The sequence below is a fragment of the Salmo salar genome, chromosome 04 (genome assembly GCF_965601325.2).
Source record: "Salmo salar chromosome 04, fSalSal1, whole genome shotgun sequence".
NCBI lineage: Eukaryota > Metazoa > Chordata > Actinopteri > Salmoniformes > Salmonidae > Salmo > Salmo salar.
The window spans coordinates 25778539-25804291 of record NC_138294.1 but is presented as its reverse complement, the minus strand read 5'-3'; the positions used below and the strand labels follow the sequence as shown (position 1 = coordinate 25804291).

The following is a 25753-nucleotide window of genomic DNA, read 5'->3' as shown; positions in this document are numbered from 1 at the left end:
GTGATATCATTGAAAAGCCCAGAATGTCCTCTCAAAGGTACAACAGGAACTAACACAGCGGCATGTATGGCCTTAAATAAAATAAAAAATAAAAACCCATTAGAAAGGACAAACATGTATTGCTGGATCTCGGGGGATATTTCAGGAAGGCTCCCCTCAGCTATTCACTTGCTTACATGCACATCCTCATTTTTCGGCCATAGGGGAGCTTGTGAGACTTCCCTACAACATTGTTATCCAATTCAGCTCATGTACCGGTAATAACTTCCTCTCTTCTTGTGTCAGTCTGCAGAGGCTGCAGGTCCTGAAGGATTGTCTCTGGTCAAGCAGGAGAGGTCTGAAGGAGAGGAGGACCAACGGCACAGCAGGGACATCCAGACTGGAGCAGCAGCTGGAGCGCCCCCTGTAGCCACGGTAGACCATACCATCGCCCCAGCGCAACTCTGGACCCGAAGCAGAATCACGGAGGTCAGTGGAACGCCGAATGCAGTCCTCAAGTCAGAGACAGACATCAAGACTTTAACTGTAACACAAAGGCTGTTACACACAGGATCTGACCACAGATCAGACCCAGATCCTGCTCCTGGCTCAGAGTACCTACCGGTATGTCACCAGAACCAGAGGATGCGTCATTCCCGTGGAGATGGTGATACGTTAGCCACTGGCGGTGATGATCTGTCTTGTTCTTACACTACAGAAATGGACCCTGGCAACATATCCTTGGATTTAGAGACACAGACTGATCTGTCTAGACGGGACTGGAACCAGTACAGTACTAGTGTATACTCTGAAGGGCGCCTAGATGAGAAAGGGGAGGGTCTGGTCAAAGATGAAGTGACTACGAAAGTGGAGGGTGACATTCCTCCCACATGGAATGCAGATAATCACCTAGGAGATGGACACTCACAGGGCAGAGATTTCTTAAATTACAGGGAAAGGTTAGAGACAAATCCAAATGGCTCTACCCACTCTCCTTTACACGCGTTCAGGGATCGCGACCCAGTGTCCACGTTGATGGGGCCTTCCGATTCACACGGCCGCTTCCTTTTCGACAGGGCTAGAGCCCAGGCTCAGGGAGGGGGAGAAACATCAGGCAGTATTAAGGGAAAACGGTTCCTCTGCATGTTCTGTAACAAAGGCTTCAGCTGCCCCCAGAAGGTAGAGATCCACCAGAGGTTCCACACGGGGGAGAAACCCTTCAGTTGTACCCAGTGTCACATGCACTTTGCCCAGGCTGGTGACCTGAAGAGGCACCAGAGGATCCACACAGGGGAGAAACCCTACAGCTGCCCCCAGTGTGAGAAGAGGTTCTCCCGCCAGGACCACCTGAAGATGCACCTGAAGGTCCACACGGGAGAGAGGCCGTTCGCCTGTACGCACTGCGGGAAAAGGTTCTCAGAGAGGAGCTACCTCAGGATACACCAGGAGAAAAACCATTCCACTCTATAACATAGAAAGTAACCATTCCACTCGATAGCTTCTGACGTTTAGCTCAAACCCTGCATTAAAGACAAAGACGCATTTTCATTGTTGTCTACAGAAAAGATCCACAGATGCATTTGGAATAATGAGAGTAACAGATTTCAGTGTTGAATATTCCAGGGTAGAATATTGATTACAGACATTGTGTGATAGATACAGCATATATACACAGCGTACAAAACATTAGGAACACTTGCTCTTTCCATGACAGACTGACCAGGTGAAAACGATGATCCCTTATTGATGTCACTTGCTAGATCCACTTCAATCAGAGTAGATGAAGGGGAGGAGACAGGTTAATTAATGATTTTCAAGCCTTGAGACAATTGAGACATGGATTGTGTGCCACTGCCATTCAAAATATTTAAGTGCCTTTGAACGGGGTATGGTAGTAGATGCCAAGCGCACTGGTTTGTGTCAAGAACTGCAACGCTGCTGGGTTTTTCATGCTCAACAGTTTCCAAAGTCTATCAAGAATTATCCACCACCCAAAGGACATCTAGTCAACTTGACACAACAGTGGGAAGCATTGAAGTCAACATAGGTCAGCATCCCTGTGGAACGCTTTCGACACCTTGTAGAGTCCAAAAGGGGTTGCAGCTCAATATTAGGAAGGTGTTCCTAAAGTTTTGGACACTCAGTGTATGTTAATGTCATTATTTGGCAACAATTACATCACATGTATCTGATTGAATTAAAATGAGTTTGTCAATTACATGTTTGTTCTACACTGTATACCGTGAGCTCCAAAAGTATTGGGACAGAGACACATTTTGTGTTGTTCTGGCTCTGTAATCCAGCACTTTGGATTTGAAATGATACAATGTCAAAGAGGTTTAAGTGCAGACTGTCACCTTTAATTTGAGGGTATATTCATCCATATTGAGGGAAACGTTTAGAAATTACAGCACTTTTTGTACATAGTCCTCCCATTTTAGGGGACCAACGTATTGGGACAAATTCACTTACAGTTGAAGTCGGAAGTTGAAGTCTTGTTAACAAACTATAGTTTTGGCAAGTCGGTTAGGACGTCTACTTCGTGCATGACACAAGTCATTTTTCCAACAATTGTTTACAGACAGATTATTTCACTTATAATTCACTGTATCACAATTCCAGTGGGTCAGAAGTTTACATACACTAAGTTGACTGTGCCTTTTAACAGCTTGGAAAATTCCAGAAAATGATGTCATGGCTTTAGAAGCTTCTGATAGGCGCAATTGACATCATTTGAGTCAATTGGAGGTGTACCTGTGGATGTGTTTCAAGGCCTACCTTCAAACTCAGTGCCTCTTTGCTTGACATCATGGGAAAATCAAAAGAAATCAGCCAAGACCTCAGAAAAAAAATTGTAGACCTCCACAAGTGTGGTTCATCCTTGGGAGCAATTTCCAAACGCCTGAAGGTACCACGTTCACCTGTACAAACAATAGTACGCAAGTATAAACACCATGGGACCACGCAGCCGTCATACCGCTCAGGAAGGAGACGCGTTCTGTCTCCTAGAGATGAATGTACTTTGGTGCGAAATGTGTGAATCAATCCCAGAACAACAGCAAAGGACCATGTGAAAATGCTGGAGGAAACTGGTACAAAATTATCTATATCCACAGTAAATCGAGTCCTATATTGACATAACCTGAAAGGCCGCTCAGCAAGGAAGAAGCCACTGCTCCAAAACCGCCATAAAAAAGCCAGACTACGGTTTGCACATGGGGACAAAAATTTTACTTTTTGGAGGAATGTCCTCTGGTCTGATGAAACAAAAATAGAACTGTCCATGATGACCATCGTTATGTTTGGAGGAAAAAGGGGGAGGCTTGCAAGCCGAAGAACACCATCCCTACCGTGAAGCACGGGGGTGGCAGCATCATGTTGTGGGGGTGCTTTGTTGCAGGAGGGAATGGTGCGCTTCACAAAATAGATGTCATCATGAGGGAGGAAAATTATGTGGATATATTGAAGCAACATCTCAAGACATCAGTCAGGAAGTTAAAGCTTGGTCGCAAATGGGTCTTCCAAATGGACAATGACCCCAAGCATACTTCCAAAGTTGTGGCAAAATGGCTTAAGGACAACAAAGTCAAGGTATTGGAGTGGCCATCATAAAGCCCTGACCTCAATCCCATAGACAATTTGTGGGCAGAACTGAAAAGGCATGTTTCGAGCAAGGAGGCCTACAAACCTGACTCAGTTACACCAGCTCTGTCAGGAGGAATGGGCTAAAATTCCCCCAAGTTATTGTGGGAAGCTTGTGGAAGGCTACCCGAAACGTTTGACCCAAGTTAAACAATTTAAAGGCAATGCTACCAAATACAAATTGAGTGTATATAAACTTCTGACCCACTGGGAATGTGATGAAATAAATAAAAGCTGAAAAGAAATCATTCTCTCCACTATTATTCTGACATTTTACTTTCTTAAAATAAAGTGGTGATCCTAACTCACCTAAGACAGGGAATTTCTACTAGGATTAAATGTCAGGAATTGTGAAAAACTGAGTTTAAATGTTTTTTTTTATGTCACCTTTATTTAACCAGGTAAGCAAGTTCTCATTTACAACTGCGACCTGGCCAAGATAAAGAAAAGCAGTGCGACACAAACAACAACACAGAGTTACACATGGAATAAACAAACATACAGTCAATAACACAATAGAGAAAAAAAGTCTATATGCAGTGTGTGCAAATGAGGTAAGATAAGGGAGTTAAGGCAATAAATAGGCCATAGTGGTGAAATAATTACAATTTAGCAATTAAACACTGGAGTGGTAGATGTGCAAAAGATGAATGGGCAAGTAGAGATACTGGGGTGCAAAGGAGCAAAAAAGTAAATAACAGTATGGGGATGAGATGGTTGAATGGGCTATGTACAGGTGCAATGATCTGTGAGCTGCTCTGACAGCTGGTGCTTAAAGTTAGTGAGAGAGATATGGGTCTCCAGCTTCAGTGACATTTGCAATTCGTTCCAGTCATTGGCAGCAGAGAACTGGAAGGAATTGCGTTCAAAGGAGGAATTGGCTTTGGGGGTGACCAGTGAAATATACCTGCTGAAGTGCGTGCTACGGGTGGGTGCTGCTATGGTGACCAGTGAGCTGAGATAAGGCGGGGCTTTACCTAGCAAAGACTTAGATGACCTGGAGCTAGTGGGTTTGGCAACAAATATGAAGCGAGGGCCAGCCAACAAGAGCATACAGGTCGCAGCGGTGGGTAGTATATGGGGATTTGATGAGAAAACGGATGGCACTGTGATAGACTGCATCCAATTTGCTGAGTAGAGTGTTGGAGGCGATTTTATAAATGGCCAAAGTCAAGAATCGGCAGGATAGTCAGTTTCACAAGGGTATGTTTGGCAGCATGAGTGAAGGATGCTTTGTTGCGAAATAGGAAGCCGATTTAGATTTAATTTTGGATTGGAGATGCTTAATGAGAGTCTGGAAGGAGAGTTTACAGTCTAACCAGACACCTAGGTATTTGTAGTTGTCCACATATTCTAAGTCAGAACTGTCCAGAGTAGTGATGCTGGACGGGCGGGCAGGTGCGGGCAGTGATCGGTTGAAGAGCATGCATTTAGCTTTACTTACATTTAAGAGCAGTTGGAGGCCACGGAAGGAGAGTTGTATGGCATTGAAGCTCGTCTGGAGGTTAGTTAACACAGTGTCCAAAGAAGGGCCAGAAGTATACAGAATGGTGTCGTCTGCGTAGAGGTGGATCAGAAAATCACCAGCAGCAAGAGCGAAATCATTGATGTATACAGAGAAAAGAGTCGGTCCGAGAATTTAACCCTGTTGCATCCCCATAGAGACTGCCAGAGGTGCGGACAACAGGCCCTCCAATTTGACACACTGAACTCTGTCTGAGAAGTAGTTGGTGAACCAGGCGAGGCAGTCATTTGAGAAACCAAGGCTGTTGAGTCTGATTTATCGGTGGTGACAGTGTTTCCTAGCCTCAGTGCAGTGGGCAGCTGGGAGGAGGTGCTCTTATTCTCCATGGACTTTAGTGTCCCAGAACTTTTTGGAGTTTGTGCTGCAGGATGCAAATTTCTGTTTGAAAAAGCTAGCCTTTGCTTTCCTAACTGTCTGTGTATATTGGTTCCTAATATCCCCGAAAAATTGCATCACGCGGGGGCTATTTGATGCTAATGCCGTACGCCACAGGATGTTTTTGTGCTGGTCAAGAATATTATATTATTATTATGTATTTGACTAAGGTGTATGTAAACTTCCGACTTCAACTGTATGTGTATTAAAGTAGTCAAAAGTGTAGTATTTGGTCCCATATTCCTAGCGTGCAATGATTACTTTAAGCTTGTGACTCTACAAACATGTTGGATGCATTTGCTGTTTGTTTGGGTGGTTTCAGATTATTTTCTGCCCAATAGAAATTATTGGTAAATAATGTAATTTTGAAATTCACCTTTTATTTCACCTTTATTTAACCAGGTAGGCCAGTTGAGAACAAGTTCTCATTTACAACTGTGACCTGGCCAAGATAAAGCAAAGCAGTGCGACAAAAACAACACAGCGTTACACATAAACAATGGTACAGTCAATAACACAATAGAAAAATCTGTATACAGTGTGTGCAAATGAAGTAAGGAGGTAAGGCAATAAATAGGCCAATAGTGGCGAAGTAATTACAATTTAGCAATTTACACTGGAGTGATATGTGCAGATGAGGATGTGCAAGTAGAAAAACGGGTGTGCAAAAGAGCAGAAAAACGAAAACAAATATGGGGATGAGGTAGGTAGTTGGGCTATTTACAGATGGGCTGTGTACAGCTGCAGCGATCTGTAAGCTGCTCTGACAGCTGACGCTGACAGCTGACGTATAAATTAACATTATTATTAATTAGCATGCTAACCTTATCTAGCTAGTTAAGGTTATCTTAACCATACTGTATTCAAAAGATTAGCCAGCTGGCTGGACTATAGCTGGAGCTGGATTTGTCATAAGCATTTAGGGAAAACTGAGCCACATGGATAGGGGAAACAAGTATCTTTGACTTCACCATCTATTGTTATGGCCAATGTTTTGGCATCTTCCATAAATTGGAGAGGCGTTTTTCTACACTGTAATGGACACGGTACAACCTTTGGTAGGCTGCGGTATAGCAAAGCCAAGTCCCATGCTCATGGTTTTCACAGGGGAATTGAAACTATAGGCTACAATGACTTTGCTCATGATGCACTCCGCAAATTATATGGAACACCACCACGCATCGGACACAAAACACCAATACAAATGAAACAACAGCACAACAAAATAGATAAACAAGTTCCTTGAATTTTCATATCACACAATTATACCATTTATAAAATGGTCAGTTATTTTTTTTTGTACAGACTAGCTAAAAAAATAAGTGGAACTTGACAAATTAGCCAATGGATTATGGTCATTTTCTCAGTTGCAATTCGCTGGAGCCGCTGAGCCAGAGTAGCGTGTATTAATCATACTGTAGAACTCATTGCGACCAGCACTAGCCGGTCAAATGAACAAGTCACTCAGAAAAACAAATCATGACTCTCGAGTCAGTTAAGAGAGTCGTTAAAAAATAACGAATGGTTCGAAATGCACATCACTAGGTGCAATAGGCCAATACAAATTTGAAGAATAAGTAAACGGAAGTGAATAGTGGCTCTTTGGCAATTCCTTGTTATGTCAGCTGTCAAATGATATCAACACGTGCAAAATAAGCAAAAGTTACAGCAGGTAACAATCCCAATTGGGAGAGTCCAGAGATTGCCAGATGCGTAAATTGGACTAAGGAACAGATGTTGTGTATTGGAGAAAGGCCATCAGTGCGGGTTCTGCAAACAATACAGTAGATGAAGGTGCGGCATGAGCATGGTGAACAGAGAGATGTGGTTATGGACAGCGAGGAAGAAAAGACGAGTGTAGTTGGAAGATGTGCTGAGGAAGAATGGCACGAAGTACAAACCGTACTGTGCTGTTTCTGATGGCTCAGAAATCGAACCTGATGAGAGCGAGGTGGCAGGTGTGGTGAAGACCTCCAAGTCCAAGCCTCACCCGATGGTCATGCAAAGAATGATTCGGTCCCAGTGGGAGTGACATTTTTGGAGAAAGTGGATCCCTGCCTTTTGGCTGACCCATATGTAGTCTCAGGCTGGGGAAAAAATGATTTGGGTACTGTTAAATCGGTGAAGGTAGCTCGAAGTGGACTTAATTACTTTCAGTGTTTCTTCCTTTCTGAGGAAGAGGGCGCTTCGCAGAACGCACCTCTGAACAAGACCTGTTACTTGATTTGCTCTCTGGAGTAGGGTGCCTTTGAAAGGAGTGATTACTGGGTTGGCATTAAGTGTTGAGGTTGAAACTGAAATGGAAGATTCCCTTTGTCTGTGATGCCCGCCATTTGGTGCTACGCTGACACTGCCTGTCCTTTTGAGTTTTGAGTCTTTACCTAACAAAGTCATGTTAGAATATGTCAGTTATCCCATGAGAGCTTTTGAGCCGAACCCACTGTTTCAGATGCCAAGCTTATGGTCATGTTGCAGCAGCAGTGTGTAGGAGGTAGATTCGGAGAAGTGGGTAGGAGGGCATGGGCCGAAGGAACGTTAGTATCAATTGTGGGGGTGCCCATGTTGCTGGGGATCAGAAGTGCCTTAGTGCGAGAGAGACTGGTTGAGGTTGTCAGAGTAGAACAGAAGGTGTCGTATGCTGAGGCAATGAAGAGAGTAGAGGATGATGGGTCAAGGGTGAGTAGTTGGCCTAGGCCAATACAGTGATACGAATTTGTGCTTCAGTAAGGTTGGCTTCTTAGCATTCATAGCCATGGTTATCAACTGTACCACAGAAATGGAACCTAAATCACAGAAAATAGATGTTGTGGTGGCAGCTGCAAAGCAGTACTTGGGTGTACAAGGTTTTACTGCAGGAGAGTTACAAGGTGTGTTGAACAAAGTAGTAGGCCTGGTGTAGGATCAGTTAGGGTCAAAGTAGTGGACTGGGGTGGTGGTGTTTTTTTTTAAAATGAAATAGTGGTATATAGGTGAAGGGTTAGTTTGGTGGTACAATTATTTTCCTTTCCCTCTTCCTTTTTGTATCACTCAATTTAACGTGATCGCCCACTCCCGCACAGTAGGTGGCGGCATGCACAAACAATTTGCGAACACCATGATACCGAAGAAACAGAAGTAGTGCAGTGAACAACTAGAATTTCCACGTTAGCGTATTTTATGTTATTTAGACGTTTATTAACACATTGGAACTCAAAATACGAGCATCATAAACGTACCTCAGGTAGTCTTTACTTCGCGTTGGAGACGGGACTTGGTTTATTCTAGGTAACGCTAGCTAGCTGCTAACCTAACGATGGCTAACAGTATGGTTTTTCACACTCAAATAGCCTCCATCATGGAGGTTCTAGCGAATGCAGCTGTGTCAGAGATCTGTAAACTCGTAGACGACGACTATGCAGTGTTTCGTTTGGAAATAACTCAAAGCCAGAAAGAAAACAGGGGATTGCGGAGGAAACTACAGCTATTGGAACTGAAGGTGGCACGGGAACGCGCAGAGAGGACAATACGAGAGCGCGTCCTCGCCAGTAGTGTCAAGATTCACGACCGATACAGCGGAATGGCAAGAGGTACAATTTGCAGAAGGTGGAGGCTGCGGGGCTGTTGCACCGTTCTCCTCTGCATACGTGTTCAGATGTGTTACTCAGAATTGTGTCTTGGTTAGTTTTTGAATAGTACGCAATACTGACCTATGTTAAGCTAACCACAATAAGGATTAGACACTCTAGTGGAACTTTCATTTCGCCTTCAAAGTAAAAGTCCACCATTGAAAGTGATGCAAATGGATACAAATAATGGAGTGATGGCATATTAAGAATAGATCATACAACAATCTTTTTTCTTTTTTTTTCTTCCATTCTGACAATGTCAGAATGTCATATAAATTCGATAATTAGTTAGTTTGACACAATCACCTCACTATAAAGCCTATTGTACGTATTGACATTTTATATTGCAATGTGGCTCATTTCAGTGGTTTCAAAGTCTCGCAATAAAATCTATGACACTATTATGTGTGTAAAGGCTTAAGTTGTGTTTTGTGGGTATCACTGAGTGGGCTGATACCCCATTTAATGGACCCAGAATCCATAGGTAAGGCTGTTCAGTGCATATAATTATACCCCCAATGCAATTCAAGTCTAATACATCCACAGCGATTTTTTTTTTTTGGGGGGGGGGGGGTCAAATTAATTATTGTCTTTTGTTTAATTTATATAACATTCCAATCTTGTTCAGCAATAGCTAGTCCAAATGGCATGATTCTTCCATATGTATCCGTTTCCTTCACTTTCAATTGAGGACCTTTATTTTGAAGGCAATCCACAAATTCCACAGTTGTGGCTAATTTCACATAGGTGCAATAATTTCCCTTATTACTTTGATCTTGCAAAAAAAAAAAAAAAAAACGCTATTATTTTACCAGGCAGGTCAATTAATAACAACATCCTCTTGCACAAAGACCATGTCAGAATAGGCATTTTAGGTATGAGGAAACAGAACGTTTTTAGTATATACATTTTCAAAAGTCGAGTTTGATTTAAATGTACCATTTTGCAGATGATTTACAGTAGTGCGTGCATACTTATTCATACTTTTTTTGTACTGGACGCCTGTGGGAATCGAACCCACAACCCTGGCATTACAACGGTGGCGGTTCTAGACCATTTCAACTGGGGGGGGCCAAGCTGGGGCCAGTTGTACTGTTAGAGGGGCCAGTTACATTAGACGTTATTGTTGTCATATCGTTTTCTTCACTGCATTGCAGGCATTAGCAGGCAAAAGACCATGTTCATAATCATCATCGTTGCCACTGTCTAATAACGGATGTAAAAAAAGAACGATAGCAAAAATGTATGTAAAAATTATTTCATACTCCACATTTAGGGGGGCCACAAGGGGGTCCAAAATTGTTGTCACAGGGGCACTGCCCCCCCCCCCCCCCCCCCGCTGAACTGCTAGTGCGTTACAAGCGCCATGTTCTACCAACTGAGCTACGCTGGACAGCAAATGCTAGTATGTTATACTCATGTCGGCATTTCATCTAGTAGAATTCACTGCAGACTTTTGAGGAAGACTCCCATGTCTTTGACATCTGCTGATAATTAAAGGTGCAATATGCAGAAATCGCTCCACCATTTCCTGGTTGCTAAAATTCTAATAGTTCGCCCAATTTCAGTTTGTGACAAAACAAGCATTCATTATGTAGAGAATCATTATACCATCTAAACCGATGTTAAATGTTTTTTCCATAACCAGAAATATTGTATTTTCAGCTGTTTTAAAGCAAAAGACGCAAAACCCAAACTTAAGAATGGGAAGCATAGAAATAGCACACATAAAACAGATCTACCGCTTCTTAGACTTGCTTTCAATGAGTGACAGATCTAACGCAGTTCTATGTGAATTTTGTCAGTCCACAAAATGTTACATGTTGCAGTTTTAAGTATGTTGATGTGCTACCGAAATGAACGAATGGCAGGAAATAGCGCAATTGCGCATTAGATGACACATTCTCATTATAGATGAGCCTAGTATGTTGGTATTTGTTGCTTACTACGTTCATTTTTACTAAACAGTAGTTCTAAATAGAATGTAGTATGATTAGTACACAGTATGCCGTTTAAGTAAGTTGTAGACAAGCCAGATTTGACACAACCAGTATCATATTCTAACCAGATTCTTGATTTACTGAATTTCTTATTGTCATACTCAATTAAAAAAGTGATGCATGGAATACGATCAAGTCAATAAATAAATAGTATATCAAGAAGTTATGAGAAGTGTTACCTTACATCCTTGTCAATTGTAGACTCTGGGCGTGTCCGAATACTGGCATATTACATAGTTATACTGCATAGTATGTACTTATCGTCTCATAGTATTTAGCACGCACTGTTTAGTAAATAATATGCAGTATGCCATGGCTGAAACGTACTACTTTTGGTGCGTTCAAGACAACTAGGAACTTGGAAACAAAACGAGCTCAGACTGGTAAAAAATAAGAGCTACAGGGTGTAGGAGACAATAGGGTCAAAGTAGTGGAATGGGCTGGTTGGTTTTAATGAGTGTAGGGCAGTGAGAAGGGTGGTTTTCTTCCCCCTTTTGTTTCACAAAGTGAAAACACAAAAGAAGAAGCCCTTTCACTATAGCGGAGTGTTGATGTTTTGGGCAGATGTTAGCTAGATAAGTAGCATGCACTCAAGACTTGGCCTCCATTGGAATGACCTAGGCAACTATCGCTAGGCTACTTATGACGGTGTATTTAGTTTTTTTGCTTTTGATGAACTTTGAGATTGTAATGAAAAGAGCTATAGAAATTCAATCAATTATTATTCTACCAAAGAAATGTTATTTAGTTTAGTAGAGCAAAAAGCTCAGATGAAAGGCCAAGAACCTGACACGTACTCTTCAATAAAAAAAGTGATACTAGCAAGAGTGCGTGAGTTTCTTTAAACGTATCAAATGTTTTACCATGCACCTGCAACAAAATAGCTGAGATGTGCGAGTGCATTGAAAAAAAAAAAAGTAATGTTGAAAGTACAACACACCAACAGTCGATGTACAAATTTTTTTTTATAAACAAGAAACACTTCAATGAGAACAAAGATTCACTTTGGGTTTAAAAAAAGATTTCACCAAAAACAGTACAAAATTAATAAATAATAGCTATGAAATAAAATGGATACAAAATACCTAAAACTACATCTTATTAATGGCCTCAAATGGCCATACCTTCTCCAGCATCCACATCTGGAGCCCACAGCTACACCTAGGGAGGATGAGGAGATGATAACCGGTAGGGTGATGGTGTGGCAACCCCCTAGCGCCAAATCCATCACCGAATACCACTTCCAGGATGCGACTGTGTCCTCCCGAGTCAGCACTGACTCCATATTCCTGGAAAAATATGGAAAAGGATAGCATTTCAGCATCAAATATACTACATGTAAAGCCCTGTAAATGATAATGCTAATTGTGATACATTTCTCTGGAATACTTGCATCTTTCTAACATGTATGTCTTCACACTTACACTAACGGTAAAACGTTTTAGAACACTTACTCATTCAAGGGTTTTTCTTTTTACTATTTTCTACATTGTAGAATAGTAGTGGAGACAAACTATGAAATAACATATGGAATCATGTATTAACAAAAAAAGTGTTAAACAAATCAACATGTTATATTCTTCAAAGTAGCCACCCTTTGCCTTGATGACAGCTTTGCACACTCTTGGCATTCTGTCGGAATGTTTTTCCAACAGTCTTGGAGTTCCCACATGCTGAGCACTTGTTGGCTGCTTTTCCTTCACTCTGTGGTCCAACTCAACCAAATTGAGATTGTTTGGGATGAGGTCGGGGGATTGAGGAGGCCAGGTCATCTGATGCAGCACTCCATCACTCTCCTTATTGGTAAAATAGCCCTTACACAGCCTGGAGGTGTGTTGGGCCCTTGTCCTGTTGAAAAACAAATGATAGTCCCACTAAGCCCAAACCAGATGGGATGGCATATTGCTGCAGAATGCTGTGGTAGCCATGCTGGTTAAGTGTGCCTTGAATTCAAAATAAATCTGACAGTGTCACCAGCAAAGCACCCCACACCATAACACCACCTCCTCCATGCTTTATGGTGGGAAATACACATGCGGAGTTCATCTGTTCACCCACACCATGTCTCACAAAGACACGGCGGTTGGAACCAAAAATCTCAAATTTGGACTCCAGACCAAAGGACAAATTTCCACCGGTCTAAAGTCCATTGCTCGTGTTTTTTGGCCCAAGCAAGTCTCTTCTTCTTATTGGTGTCCTTTAGTAGTGGTTTATTTGCAGCAATTTAACCATGAAGGCCTGATTCACACACTCTCTTCTGGACAGTTGATGAGATGTGTCTGTTACATGAACTCTGAAGCATTTATTTGAGCTGCAATTTCTGAGGCTGGTAACTAATGAACTTGTCCTCTGCAGCAGAGGTAACTCTGGGTCTTCCATTCCTGTGGCGGTCCTCATGAGAGCCAGTTTCATCATGGCTCTTGATGGTATTTGCATCTGCACTTGAAGAAACTTTCAAAGTTCTTGAAATGTTCCGTATTGACTGACCTTCATGTCTTAAAGTAATGATTGACTGTCATTTCTCTTTGCTTATTTGAGCTGTTCTTGCCATAATATGGACTTGGTCTTTTACTAAATAGGGCTATCTTCTGTATACCACCCCTACCTTGTCGTAACATAACTGATTGGCTCAAATGCTTAAGAAGTAAAGACATTCCACAAATTAACTTTTAAGAAGGCACACCTGTTAATTGAAATGCATTCCAGGTGACTACCCCATGAAGCTGGTTGAGAGAATGCCAAGAGTGCAAAGCTGTCAAGGCAAAGGGTGGCTATTTTGAAGAATCTCAATGTAAAATATATTTAGATTTGTTTAACACTTTTTTGTAGAGGTCGACCGATTATGATTTTTCAACGCCGATGCCGATTATTGGAGGACCAAAAAGCCGTTACCGATTAATCGGCCGGTTATTTTGTAGTTTTTTTTAATAATAACAATACTGAATGAACACTTATTTTAACTTAATATAATACATCAATAAAATCAATTTCGCCTCAAATAAATAATGAAACATGTTCAATTTGGTTTAAATAATGCAAAACAAAGTGTTGGAGAAGAAAGTAAAAGTGCAATATGTGCCATGTAAGAAAGCTAATGTTTAAGTGCCTTGCTCAGAACATGGGAACATATGAAAGCTAGTGGTTCCTTTTAACATGAGTCTTCAATATTCCCAGGTAAGAAGTTCTAGGTTGTAGTTATTATACTCTGCTCAAAAAAATAAAGGGAACACTTAAACAACACAATGTAACTCCAAGTCAATCACACTTCTGTGAAATCAAACTGTCCACTTAGGAAGCAACACTGATTGACAATAAATTTCACATGCTGTTGTGCAAATGGAATAGACAATAGGTGGAAATTATAGGCAATTAGCAAGACACCCCCAATAAAGGAGTGGTTCTGCAGGTGGGGACCACAGACCACTTCTCAGTTCCTATGCTTCCTGGCTGATGTTTTGGTCACTTTTGAATGCTGGCGGTGCTTTCACTCTAGTGGTAGCATGAGACGGAGTCTACAACCCACACAAGTGGCTCAGGTAGTGCAGCTCATCCAGGATGGCACATCAGTGCGAGCTGTGGCAAGAAGGTTTGCTGTGTCTGTCAGCGTAGTGTCCAGAGCATGGAGGCGCTACCAGGAGACAGGCCAGTACATCAGGAGACGTGGAGGAGGCCATAGGAGGGCAACAACCCAGCAGCAGGACCGCTACCTCCGCCTTTGTGCAAGGAGGAGCACTGCCAGAGCCCTGTAAAATGACCTCCAGCAGGCCACAAATGTGCATGTGTCTGCTCAAACGGTCAGAAACAGACTCCATGAGGGTGGTATGAGGGCCCGACGTCCACAGGTGGGGGTTGTGCTTACAGCCCAACAGCATGCAGGACGTTGGGCATTTGCCAGAAAACACCAAGATTGGCAAATTCGCCACTGGCACCCTGTGCTCTTCACAGATGAAAGCAGGTTCACATTGAGCACATGTGACAGACGTGACAGAGTCTGGAGACGCCGTGGAGAAAGTTCTGCTGCCTGCAACATCCTCCAGCATGACCGGTTTGGCGGTGGGTCAGTGATGGTGTGGGGTGGCATTTCTTTGGGGGGCCGCACAGCCCTCCATGTGCTCGCCAGAGGTAGCCTGACTGCCATTAGGTACCGAGATGAGATCCTCAGAACCCGGTTGGCCCTGGGTTCCTCCTAATGCAAGACAATGCTAGACCTTATGTGGCTGGAGTGTGTCAGCAGTTCCTGCAAGAGGAAGGCATTGATGCTATGGACTGGCCCGCCCGTTCCCCAGACCTGAATCCAATTGAGCACATCTGGGACATCATGTCTCGCTCCATCCACCAACGCCACGTTGCACCACAGACTGTCCAGGAGTTGGCGGATGCTTTAGTCTAGGTCTGGGAGGAGATCCCTCAGGAGACCATCCATCACCTCATCAGAAGCATGCCCAGGCGTTGTAGGGAGCTCATACAGGCACGTGGAGGCCACACAGACTACTGAGCCTCATTTTGACTTGTTTTAAGGACATTACATCAAAGTTGGATCAGCCCGTAGTGTGGTTTTCCACTTTAATTTTGAGTGTGACTCTAAATCCAGACCTCCATGGGTTGATAAATTGGATTTCCATTGATTATTTTTGTGATTTTGTTGTCAGCACATTCAACTATGTAAAGAAAAAAGTATTTAATAAAATTATTTATTTCATTTAGATCTAGGATGTGTTGTTTAAGTGTTCCCTTTATTTTTTTGAGCAGTATATTATTATAGGAATTATAGGACTATTTCTCTCTATACGATTTGTATTTCATATACCTTTGACTATTGAATATTCTTATAGGCACTTTAGTATTGCCAGTGTAACAGTATAGCTTCCGTCCCTCTCCTCGCTCCTACCTGGGCTCAAACCAGGAACACATCGACAACAGCCACCCTCGAAGCAGCGTTACCCATGCAGAGGAAGGGAAAAAACTACTCCAAGTCTCAGAGCGAGTGACGTTTGAAACGCTATTTGCGTGCACCCGGCTAACTAGCTAGCCATTTCACATCGGTTACACCAGTCTAATCTTGGGAGTTGATAGGCTTGAAGGGGTGGGTATAATTTGTGGAACGTTCCAACAGGAATCTGTTCCAAAAAACGTAAAGTAAAAGGTTGCCAACCAACAACGTATACAAACCTAGCTAACTAGCTGCCGAATAGGCATAAACTCAACACGTAGCTTATTCTTAATGTTTGTCCATAGGCAAACAGGCATGTGAGGACAGACATTTTTCGGAATAAACGTGATGAGTGAAAAACGCAATGAAATAGACCACTCCCTACCCGGTATCTTATTCTGCCACTATACAACTTTGTATGCGTTGTTTTTTTGAAACCTTGTTATTTACGAAGTTTTTGGAATAGATTCCTGTTGGAACGTTCCACAAATTATACCCACCCAGGTTGAAGTCAAATAGCGCAATGCTTGACGCACAGCGAAGGGCTGTTTGAATGAATGCTTACGAGCCTGCTGCTGCCTACCACCGCTCAGTCAGACTGCTCTATCAAATCATAGACTTAATTATAATATAATAAACACACAGAAATACGAGCCTTGGGTCATTAATATGGTCAAATCTGGAAACTATCATCTCGAAAACAAAAGTTTTTTTCTTTCAGTGACATACGGAACCGTTCCATATTTTATCTAACGGGTGACCAAGTCTAAATATTCCAGTTAGGCATTGATGTTTATGGTTAGGTACATTGGTGCAACGACAGTACTTTTTTGGCAAATGCGCTTGTTAAATCAACACACGTTTGTCGAAGTAGGCTGTGATTCAATGAAAATTAACAGGCACCGCATCGATCATATGCAACGCAGGACACGTTAGATAAACTAGTAATATCATCAACCATGTGTAGTTAACTAGTGATTATGTTAAGATTGATAGTTTTTTATAAGTGTAATGCTAGCTAGCAACTTACCTTTGCTTCTTGCTGCCCTCGCGTTACAGGTAGTCAGCCTGTTAATCCTTGTGGAGTGCAATGTAAGGCAGGTGGTTAGAGCATTGGACTGGTAACCGAAGGTTGCAAAAACGAATCCCCCCTGAACAAGGCAGTTAACCCCCGTTTCTAGGCCGTCATTGTAAATAAGAATGTGTTCTTAATCTGACTTGCCTAGTTAAATAAAGGTGTAAAAAAAAAAACATAAATAAAAATGGCAAATCGGTGGCCAAAAATACCGATTACCGATTGTTAATCGGTCAACCTCTACTTTTTTGGTTTCTACATGATTCCATATGTGTTATTTCATAGTTTGTCTTCACTATTATTCTACAATGTAGAAAATAGTAAAAAATTAAGAAAAACCCTTGAATGAGTAGGTGTTCTAAAACGTTTGACCGGTAGTTTACATGAATGTGCCAGTGAAGCATAGGAAATAGATGGGAAAGTGTTGTTGCTTTCAGAGAACAGGGGTACCTAATTAGTCAAGATAACATACAGTGGCGTATCATTTATTTTTGCTAATGTTTCTCCAACTTTTCTTTTCTTCACCGATGCAGGTGATCCTGCCCGTAGATCCTGAAAAGTTAGAAGATGAAGTACAACATTAACCAAAACATGAGCAAAGTAGAGCTGTGAACTTTCTGTAGATACAGTTAAAGTCAGAAGTTTACATACACTTTAGCCAAATACATTTAAACTCGGTTTTTCTCAATTCCTGACATTTAATCCCAGTAAAAATTCCCTGTCTTAGGTCAGTTAGGATTACCACTTTATTTTTAGAATGTGAAATGTCAGAATAATAGTAGAGAGAATGAGTTATTTCAGCTTTTATTTATTTCATCACATTCCCAGTGGGTCAGAAGTTTACATACACTCAATTAGTATTTGGTAGCATTGCCTTTTAAATTGTTTAACTTGGGTCAAATGTTTCGGGTAGCCTTCCACAAGCTTCCCACAATATGTTGGGTGAATTTTGGCCCATTGTTCATGATTGGGATGGTGTCCCCCTTTTTCCTCCAAACATTACGATGGTCATTATGGCCAAACAGTTCTATTTTTGTTTCATCAGACCAGAGGACATTTCTCCAAAAAGGTACAATATTTGTCCCCATGTGCAGTTGCAAACCGTAGTCTGACTTTTTTATGGCGGTTTTGGAGCAGTGGCTTCCTAGCTGAGTGGCCTTTCAGGTTATGTGGATATAGATACTTTTGTACCTGTTTCCTCCAGAATCTTCACAAGGTCCTTTGCTGTTGTTCTGGGATTGATTTGCACTTTTCACACCAAAGTACTTTCATCTCTAGAAGACAGAACGAGTCCCCTTCCTGAGCGGTATGATGGCTACATGGTCCCATGGTGTTTATACTTGCGTACTATTGTTTGTACAGATGGACGTTGTAACTTCAGGCGTTTGGAAATCGCTCCCAAGGATGAACCAGACTTGTGGAGGTCTAAAATGTTTGGCTTTTGGTTATTTTATTTTGATTTTCCCATGATGTCAAGCAAAGAGGCACTGAGTTTGAAGGTAGGCCTTGAAATACATCTACAGGTACACCTCCAATTGACTCAAATTAGCCTATCAGAAGCTTCTAAAGCCATGGCATGTTCTGGAATTTTCCAACCTGTTGTGTATGTAAACTTCTGACCCACTGGAATTGTAAGTGAAATAATCTGTCTGTAAACAATTGTTGGAAGAATTACTTGTGTCATGCACCAAGTAGATGTCCTAACCGACTTGCCAAAACTATAGTTTGTTAACATGAAATTTGTGGAGTGGTTGAAAAATGAGTTTTAATGACTCCAACATAAGTGTATGTAAACTTCCGACTTCAACTGTAGCTACACTGCTACATACTTTATCAAATTGCCATGTTTGCCACTGAATTAAAAGTCTGGTATTGTCATTAGACCCGGCAACAGTTTGAACACAAGCCTGGTATATACAACAAGTAGCTAACTAGGCTAATGTTAAATATGAAGTTGTTGCTCAACAGCAAGCAAGTAACCCTGTAGGTAACGTTACTGTTCTAACAATTATCAATTCTAGTAGCTAGCTAGTACACCGGTAGACAGGGGCATTCGCCCCGGCCTGTCCGGCGCAGTTCTGTTAACGACGGTGATGGCAGGCGGGAGTGAAGGACACTGCATGCTAGCTAGCTAGTAAAGAGGACTCTGGTACACAGCATGTGGCAGGGGCGACACTGTGTGCTAGCTAGCAAGGATAACTCCAGTGCACAGGAGGTGGGGGTGACAATGGTAGCTAGCTAGGACGCTAGTAGACAGTGTGAAAACTCAGATATACATTTATTTCCCTTTTGACCTACATTTTAATTACATAAACAATCAGAGGAAATCCAGAATATCAATGGGATGCTCGATTGGGGGGTGTCATGCAGGAACCAATGGGATGCTCTAGGGAGGGGAGGAGGGGGTTCCTGCAATGCCCACATACAGGAACGCCCCGAATTGCGGACCGCAGTCACACGCTATTGAAAGGCACGGCAGACAGCAGATCTGTTTTCAAAGATAACCACCGCAGAAGCTTCACTATTCCCCCTCTTCCAATGCATTCTGGCTGTAAAATTCTTCAAAAGTGTGCAGCGAATTCTACAAGATGAAGAGCCGAAATGAGTATAACATCCTGGCATTTAAAGCATACTCGATTTTAGAAAATTCCCATACTATAAAACGTTCTATTTTCGCATTACTCAAACGGCCTACTATTTAGGACACAAGTTTGGGTATTCGGACACGGTGTCTGTCAATAGTGTACAATATAGCGTGAGCATTACCTAACCTAACCACCCCTTTCCCCCAATCACTCTCAGGTGAAGGACATCTCACTGGAGGCGACAGGAGCTTTGTGAAGCCAGCGGGACATAACATGTGGAGAGATGACCAAACCATAGCAATTGAGGCGAGTGGAACCTCAACCCAGCATGTTATTGTGATAGTGTGACATAAAAAATTACAGTACATCAAATGTGGCCCGTTTATTTCAGAAAGGCTCCCCTCAGCTATTCACTTGCTTACATGTACATCCTTATTTTTCTGCCATAGGAGAGCTTGTGAGACTTCCCTATGACATTGTTATCCAATTCAACCCATGTATCGGTAATAACCTCCTCTCTTCTTGTGTCAGTCTGTAGAGGCTGCAGGTCTTGGAGGATCATCTCTGATCAAGCAGGAGAGGACTGAAGGAGAGGAGGACCCACAACACAGCAGAGACATTCAGACTGGAGCAGCGGCTGGAGTGGCGCCACCTATAGCCACAGAGGACCTTGTGACTGTTGCCGCGCCCCAGCCCAGGACCCAACGCAGAATCACGGAGGTCAGTGGAATGCCGAACGCCGTCCTCAAGTCAGAGACAGACACCGAGACTTTAACTGTAACACAAAGGCTCTTACACACAGGATCTGACCACAGATCAGACCCAGAGAGACTGGGGCAGGGGCCACTGGGCTGTTCTGCTCCCGGCTCAGAGTATTTACTTTACAGTAACCCAAGCCCGAGGACGGTTCATTCCCATCTGGACTTGGGTGATGCGTCAGAGACTGTCAATGATCCGTCTTGTTCTTATACTACAGAGATGGGCCCTGGCAACATGCCCTTGGGTTTAGAGACCCAGACTGATCTGTCTAGAGCGGAATGGAACCGGCGCAGTAGTAGTGTATACTCTGAAGGCAGCCAAGATAAGAAAGGGGAGGTTATAGTGGTAGATGAAGTGACTGTGAAAGTGGAGGGTGACGCTCCTCCCACATGGAATGCAGATAGTCTCCTAGGAGATGGACACTCACAGGGCAGAGTTTTCTTAGACTACAGGGGAAGCTTAGAGACAAATCTAAATGGCGCCACCCACTCCCCTTTACACGCATTCAGGGATTGCGACCCAGTGTCCACGTCGACGACACCTTCTGATTCACAAGGCTGCGTTCTTTTCGATCAGGTATTGAACTCAAATGACCAAAGTGCCAAGGCTCGGGGAGGGGGAGCCACATCAGGAAATAGTAAAGAGAAACGGTTCCTCTGCATGTTCTGTAACAAAGGCTTCAGCTGCCCCCAGAAAGTGGAGATCCACCAGAGAGTCCACACAGGGGTGAAACCCTTCAGCTGTACCCAGTGTCACATGAGCTTCGCCCAGGCTGGTGACCTGAAGAGGCACCAGAGGGTCCACACAGGGGAGAAACCCTTCAGCTGCCCCCAGTGTGAGAAGAGGTTCTCCCAGGCTGGTGACCTGAAGAGGCACCAGAGGGTCCACACAGGGGAGAAACCCTACAGTTGTACCCAGTGTCACATGCGCTTCGCCCTGGCTGGCAACCTGAAGATGCACTTGAAGGTCCACACAGGAGAGAGGCCGTTCGCCTGTAGGCATTGCGGGAAGAGGTTCTCAGAGAGGAGCTACCTCAGGATACACCAGCAGAAAACCCATTCCACTCTGTAAAATAGAAAATAATTTCACTCAATAGCTTTTGACATTTAGATCAAACCCTGCATTAACCCCCCAGCGTTTTTGTTATGCGCGTGATGTCAAAATGCACTCACTAGCTAGGTTTCCATCCCAATTGGCAACATATTTTCATGCGAATATTCTCAAATCTGCATAAAAACTGTGCACATTTTCCCACCAGAAATGTTTCCATCAAATCAGTGCGTGATGACGTAGTGCACCCAAAATGTACTTTTTCATGTACCTAATAAAAATATAAAGTTCAATGTGTTTCCGTCGCATTTTCAACTCTACTGATAGTTTTGTCATAAACTGTTGTGTTAAATAGCAAATGTGTCTAATCTGGTCTTGGCACCTGCGCTCTAGCCAACAGCTCGCAGATACAATACGGGTAGGCTATGTAGCTTGTCTAGTCTACATGAGATTATGGATAACAGCGAATATTTTTGTCAAACGGCAGTCAATTATTGATCATCATGTCACAGAATAAGACCCTCTGTATTTATTGGAAAGCAGCATCAAGCTCATCACCATGCACTTTCACAACATATTTCATCTGAAGCCTAATAAACTGTATGGTTTCTCAAGTCGTAGTGGGAGGACCACACACAATATCATCTCGTGACTCCAAATTTACTTAGATATGGTGGTTATTATATCAATATTTGCGCATAAAGGCATTTTCACCGGCATTTCCCGTGTTATTAATTTTACCGACACAAAGATCCCTCAATGTCGAAGGAACAAATGATCTGTCTGCATTTTTTTTAATTACACTGAAACTTTGTTTCCATCACAGCTGTCGTGATTTTTCTTTAAACAAAAAAAATGACAATTTTTGGATGGAAACGTAATTGGTGTTCCAAAATGTGATTGTTAGCCTATAGATAATTAGCAGGCAGCGTGGCTTGTGTCAACTGGTCAATTTCAAATTATTTTCAAACAGTTTGAATTAAGGTGTGTTCCAATTCCTTATTAATTCACATAAAGTATCCCATTTCACTGTGTCGGAGAATTTACGTTTGAGGCACTACGATGAACCGGACAAACTTCTCTCTTCGATGAGAGCCCAAGCACTTCCCCAGTGTTTCCCCTGGTCACGTATGCAGACATTTGAGCATCTCCGATCAGGAAATAAATGCTAACGTTTTCCTCCTGGCGCATTTTCCGGCTGACTTACCTTCATTGTTGTTTTCCTTACAAATAATAACTTTGGACATGTGTGCGTTTCTATCAAAGTAAGTGACTTATTACATTATAGTTTGTATCGTGTTATGTCGCTTTTACTGTAGCACAATGTAATGTGTGCATTCCTTTATAACCGCGGACACGCAAGGAACTTAATTTCTTAACCTTTATGGTGTTCTACTCAATTGTGCTTATGTTACTAGCTACATTCTTCTATTAGCTTTGTAAAACAATGCTGCTGTTGCACTCCACAAGGAGTGCAACAGCAGCATTGTTAAAACACACGTCTCTGACGTGTGTTTTACAGAGAAGTATTAGCTTGTGTTGTATCTTTTAAAGCTGCCCTGGACTCATGACCTGTGTATTTTAGCTCTGCTGTGCCCTGCCTCCTTGTGGAGCTCAACAGTTACTGTTATTCATATTTGTGATTTTGTCAATGCAATTAATTACTTTTATAGCAGGGTTATGTTACTACTTTAATTGTTATATCCTGATGCTATATTGTAATTAGTAATAATTCCTCTTTATTCTGTGCTTTCAGAAACCACACACAAACAGCATTGAACATTATTTGCCAACATCATAACTGGAACTTTCTTGCAGACGATTGAGGCCAGCTTTTGTATGCTAGCAACATAGTTTAAACAGACACTCTTTTACAGTTTAACTTGGGGGAAAAAACAACAAGAAAAGACTGACAACTTATTAATATGCATAACCCATATTTCAATTTTCATGTAGTGATTTGAACTGCATTCCTACCCATCCACCCCTAAAGTCATAGTATCATGGCATGTCAGTCATTGCTGCAAATGTGCTAAATAGTGCTTGAGTGTATGGTACTCCCCAAAGCATGGTGCGACACACAGGGGTGTGTCACAAGCTGAACACATGTACTTTGTCAACAACCTCTGCTTCCTTCTCATGGTGCCAGACAGTCAGATTTGCAGTGCCTCCGTGTGCGGCTGTCTTGAGCAGCAGTTTGAAAGAATGCCTTGCGGTGAGGCGTAGGGGATTGTCTGCAGCAGGACGGCCCCCAGTGGAGGTTCTCTCTGTACTTTTGGTAGGTAATTGCCTCACCTATGGGGGAGTAGGGAGGATGAGGGTGTGGAGAGGTGGGTGAGAGAGTCACTCATTTTAGAATTGAACTATGTCCAATTACAAAAAAAATCTTGTTCAATAATCTCACCTGTTATCTGGTGGTGAACTATGTGGCCATGGAGGACAGCAGTGTCAATCAGATGGAAAAAGATCTTATACCACTTGGTAGTCTTCCGAGTGCATTCCACAAAGCTGATTATCATGTCTGTCTTATCCACTGCCCCCATTTTGACGTTAGTCAAGCTCAGTCTGGTTTGATCTTACTTTCTCCCATCAGGTGGTCCACCTTCCCTGTGGCTGACAAGGCCGCTGTATAGACAGACAGTGGAGAGGACATGGACGTCTCGTTGGCAAGGGGCTTTGCACTCTAGACTGGGACTCATCTAAGCAAACAGCAGTGCCAGGAGTGGTGAAATGGCTCGCGGCCTTCCAGCTACCACAGACTTCTTGTACTTCATCGGTCTGCCTCATCACCATCTTCAGAGAGGCATGGGACTTTGTCGGTGGGCAAGGGGTCCTCAGTTTTAGGGTTATCAATGGCCACAGGGATGGGAAGCAGATCCTCACCGTCAGAATCTGATTTGACTCACTGTCAGAATTTCCACATTTGTGAGTTGTCTTCTTTTGAAAGATATTGCTAATGCTACAGGTTATCCCACTAGCTACATACATAAACAAGACTGAATGTCAGAGGTTACTTGATTGACTGTTGGCACGTGCCACTTGTATCAGAAAATGGTTTGTGTGGTAATAATTAATGAATTTACTGGGGAAATCACGCATTCGCTCGATTCTAACATAAATTGGAATGGACACGCGTGTAAAATAATTTTTTGAAGGTTGTACTGATGATGAGCTAATGCTAAGCCATGTTTGTTGCCATCATACAATGCATTATAAACGTCTGTCATAACAAAACAAGGTGAAGGGATCTTTTGAGTAAACTTGATGGTAGATGACACACCCCCTTCAACATCCATACTGAAAACAGACCCAACTCCTCGTCACCTCTTCTTATCATTGGTTGACGCGGAAAAACAAAATGGCGGCGGCAACACTACCCACCGTCGGATTACCAAAAATGTTTCTAACTAACCCAAGATAGACCACAGCCTGTCATTTCCAATGGGAAAAAATGAGTCAGTGGGCAGAATCAAGCACGAGCTGGCGCGTTCAGCATGTATTTGCATATTACCGTTAGGGAACGCCTACTCTGAAGTGTGCATGCAGTAACTCAATTTGCCCTTGCACTCCTAAACAATGCCATTTTTAACACTTTGGCAAAGGGTAACAACTACAATACTTAAGTCCACTATGTTCGTAACAGATTCTAGTTTTGGGAACAGAAAACTGTATTGAGATCAAATGTTTCATAGATGAGAACATTTTGCAGAACGTCAGCCAAAATCCATCTTCTCCCACTACCGGCCACTGGGCTTCCTCTCACTAACGTATTTGGTAGTGAATGGAAACGCCAAGAGGATGCTTCACATTTATACATCCAGTGAAATATCTGTCTCATTGTTCTGTGGGAATACATTTGACTTTTAGAATCAAATCAAGCTTTATTTATATAGCAGATTTCAGACATGAATGCGATGCACTGAGCTTCACAGGAAAAAACAAAAACTATGAAAACTGAAATATTTACTACACAACAAACATGAGGATAAAAAAACTAAAGAATAACAAAAACTGAACGACTAAAAAGCACCATAAGGAAAAGCAAAACTAAAAAGGTGTGTTAACTTGTTATGGATAGGGGGCAGTATTTTCACGGCCGGATAAAAAACGTACCCGATTTAATCTGGTTATTACTCCTGCCCAGAAACTAGAATATGCATATAATTAGTAGCTTTGGATAGAAAACACTCCAGTTTCTAAAACTGTTTGAATGGTGTCTGTGAGTATA

The 25753-nt window shown here is 42.4% G+C and overlaps 1 protein-coding gene across 1 annotated transcript in view; it reads left to right on the top strand.

The window, feature by feature from the left end:
• The window catches only part of LOC106602509 (uncharacterized), a 35423-nt gene extending 10892 nt beyond the window's left edge, over window positions 1-24531 (top strand). The window contains exons 3-5 of the mRNA XM_082973784.1: window positions 286-1446; window positions 20239-23803; window positions 24119-24531. Coding sequence (XP_082829910.1) covers window positions 286-1446; window positions 20239-21546 — 2469 coding nt within the window. The 3' untranslated portion in view covers window positions 21547-23803; window positions 24119-24531. The remainder of the gene's footprint in view (window positions 1-285; window positions 1447-20238; window positions 23804-24118) is intronic.
• Window positions 24532-25753: the final 1222 nt, after the last annotated feature.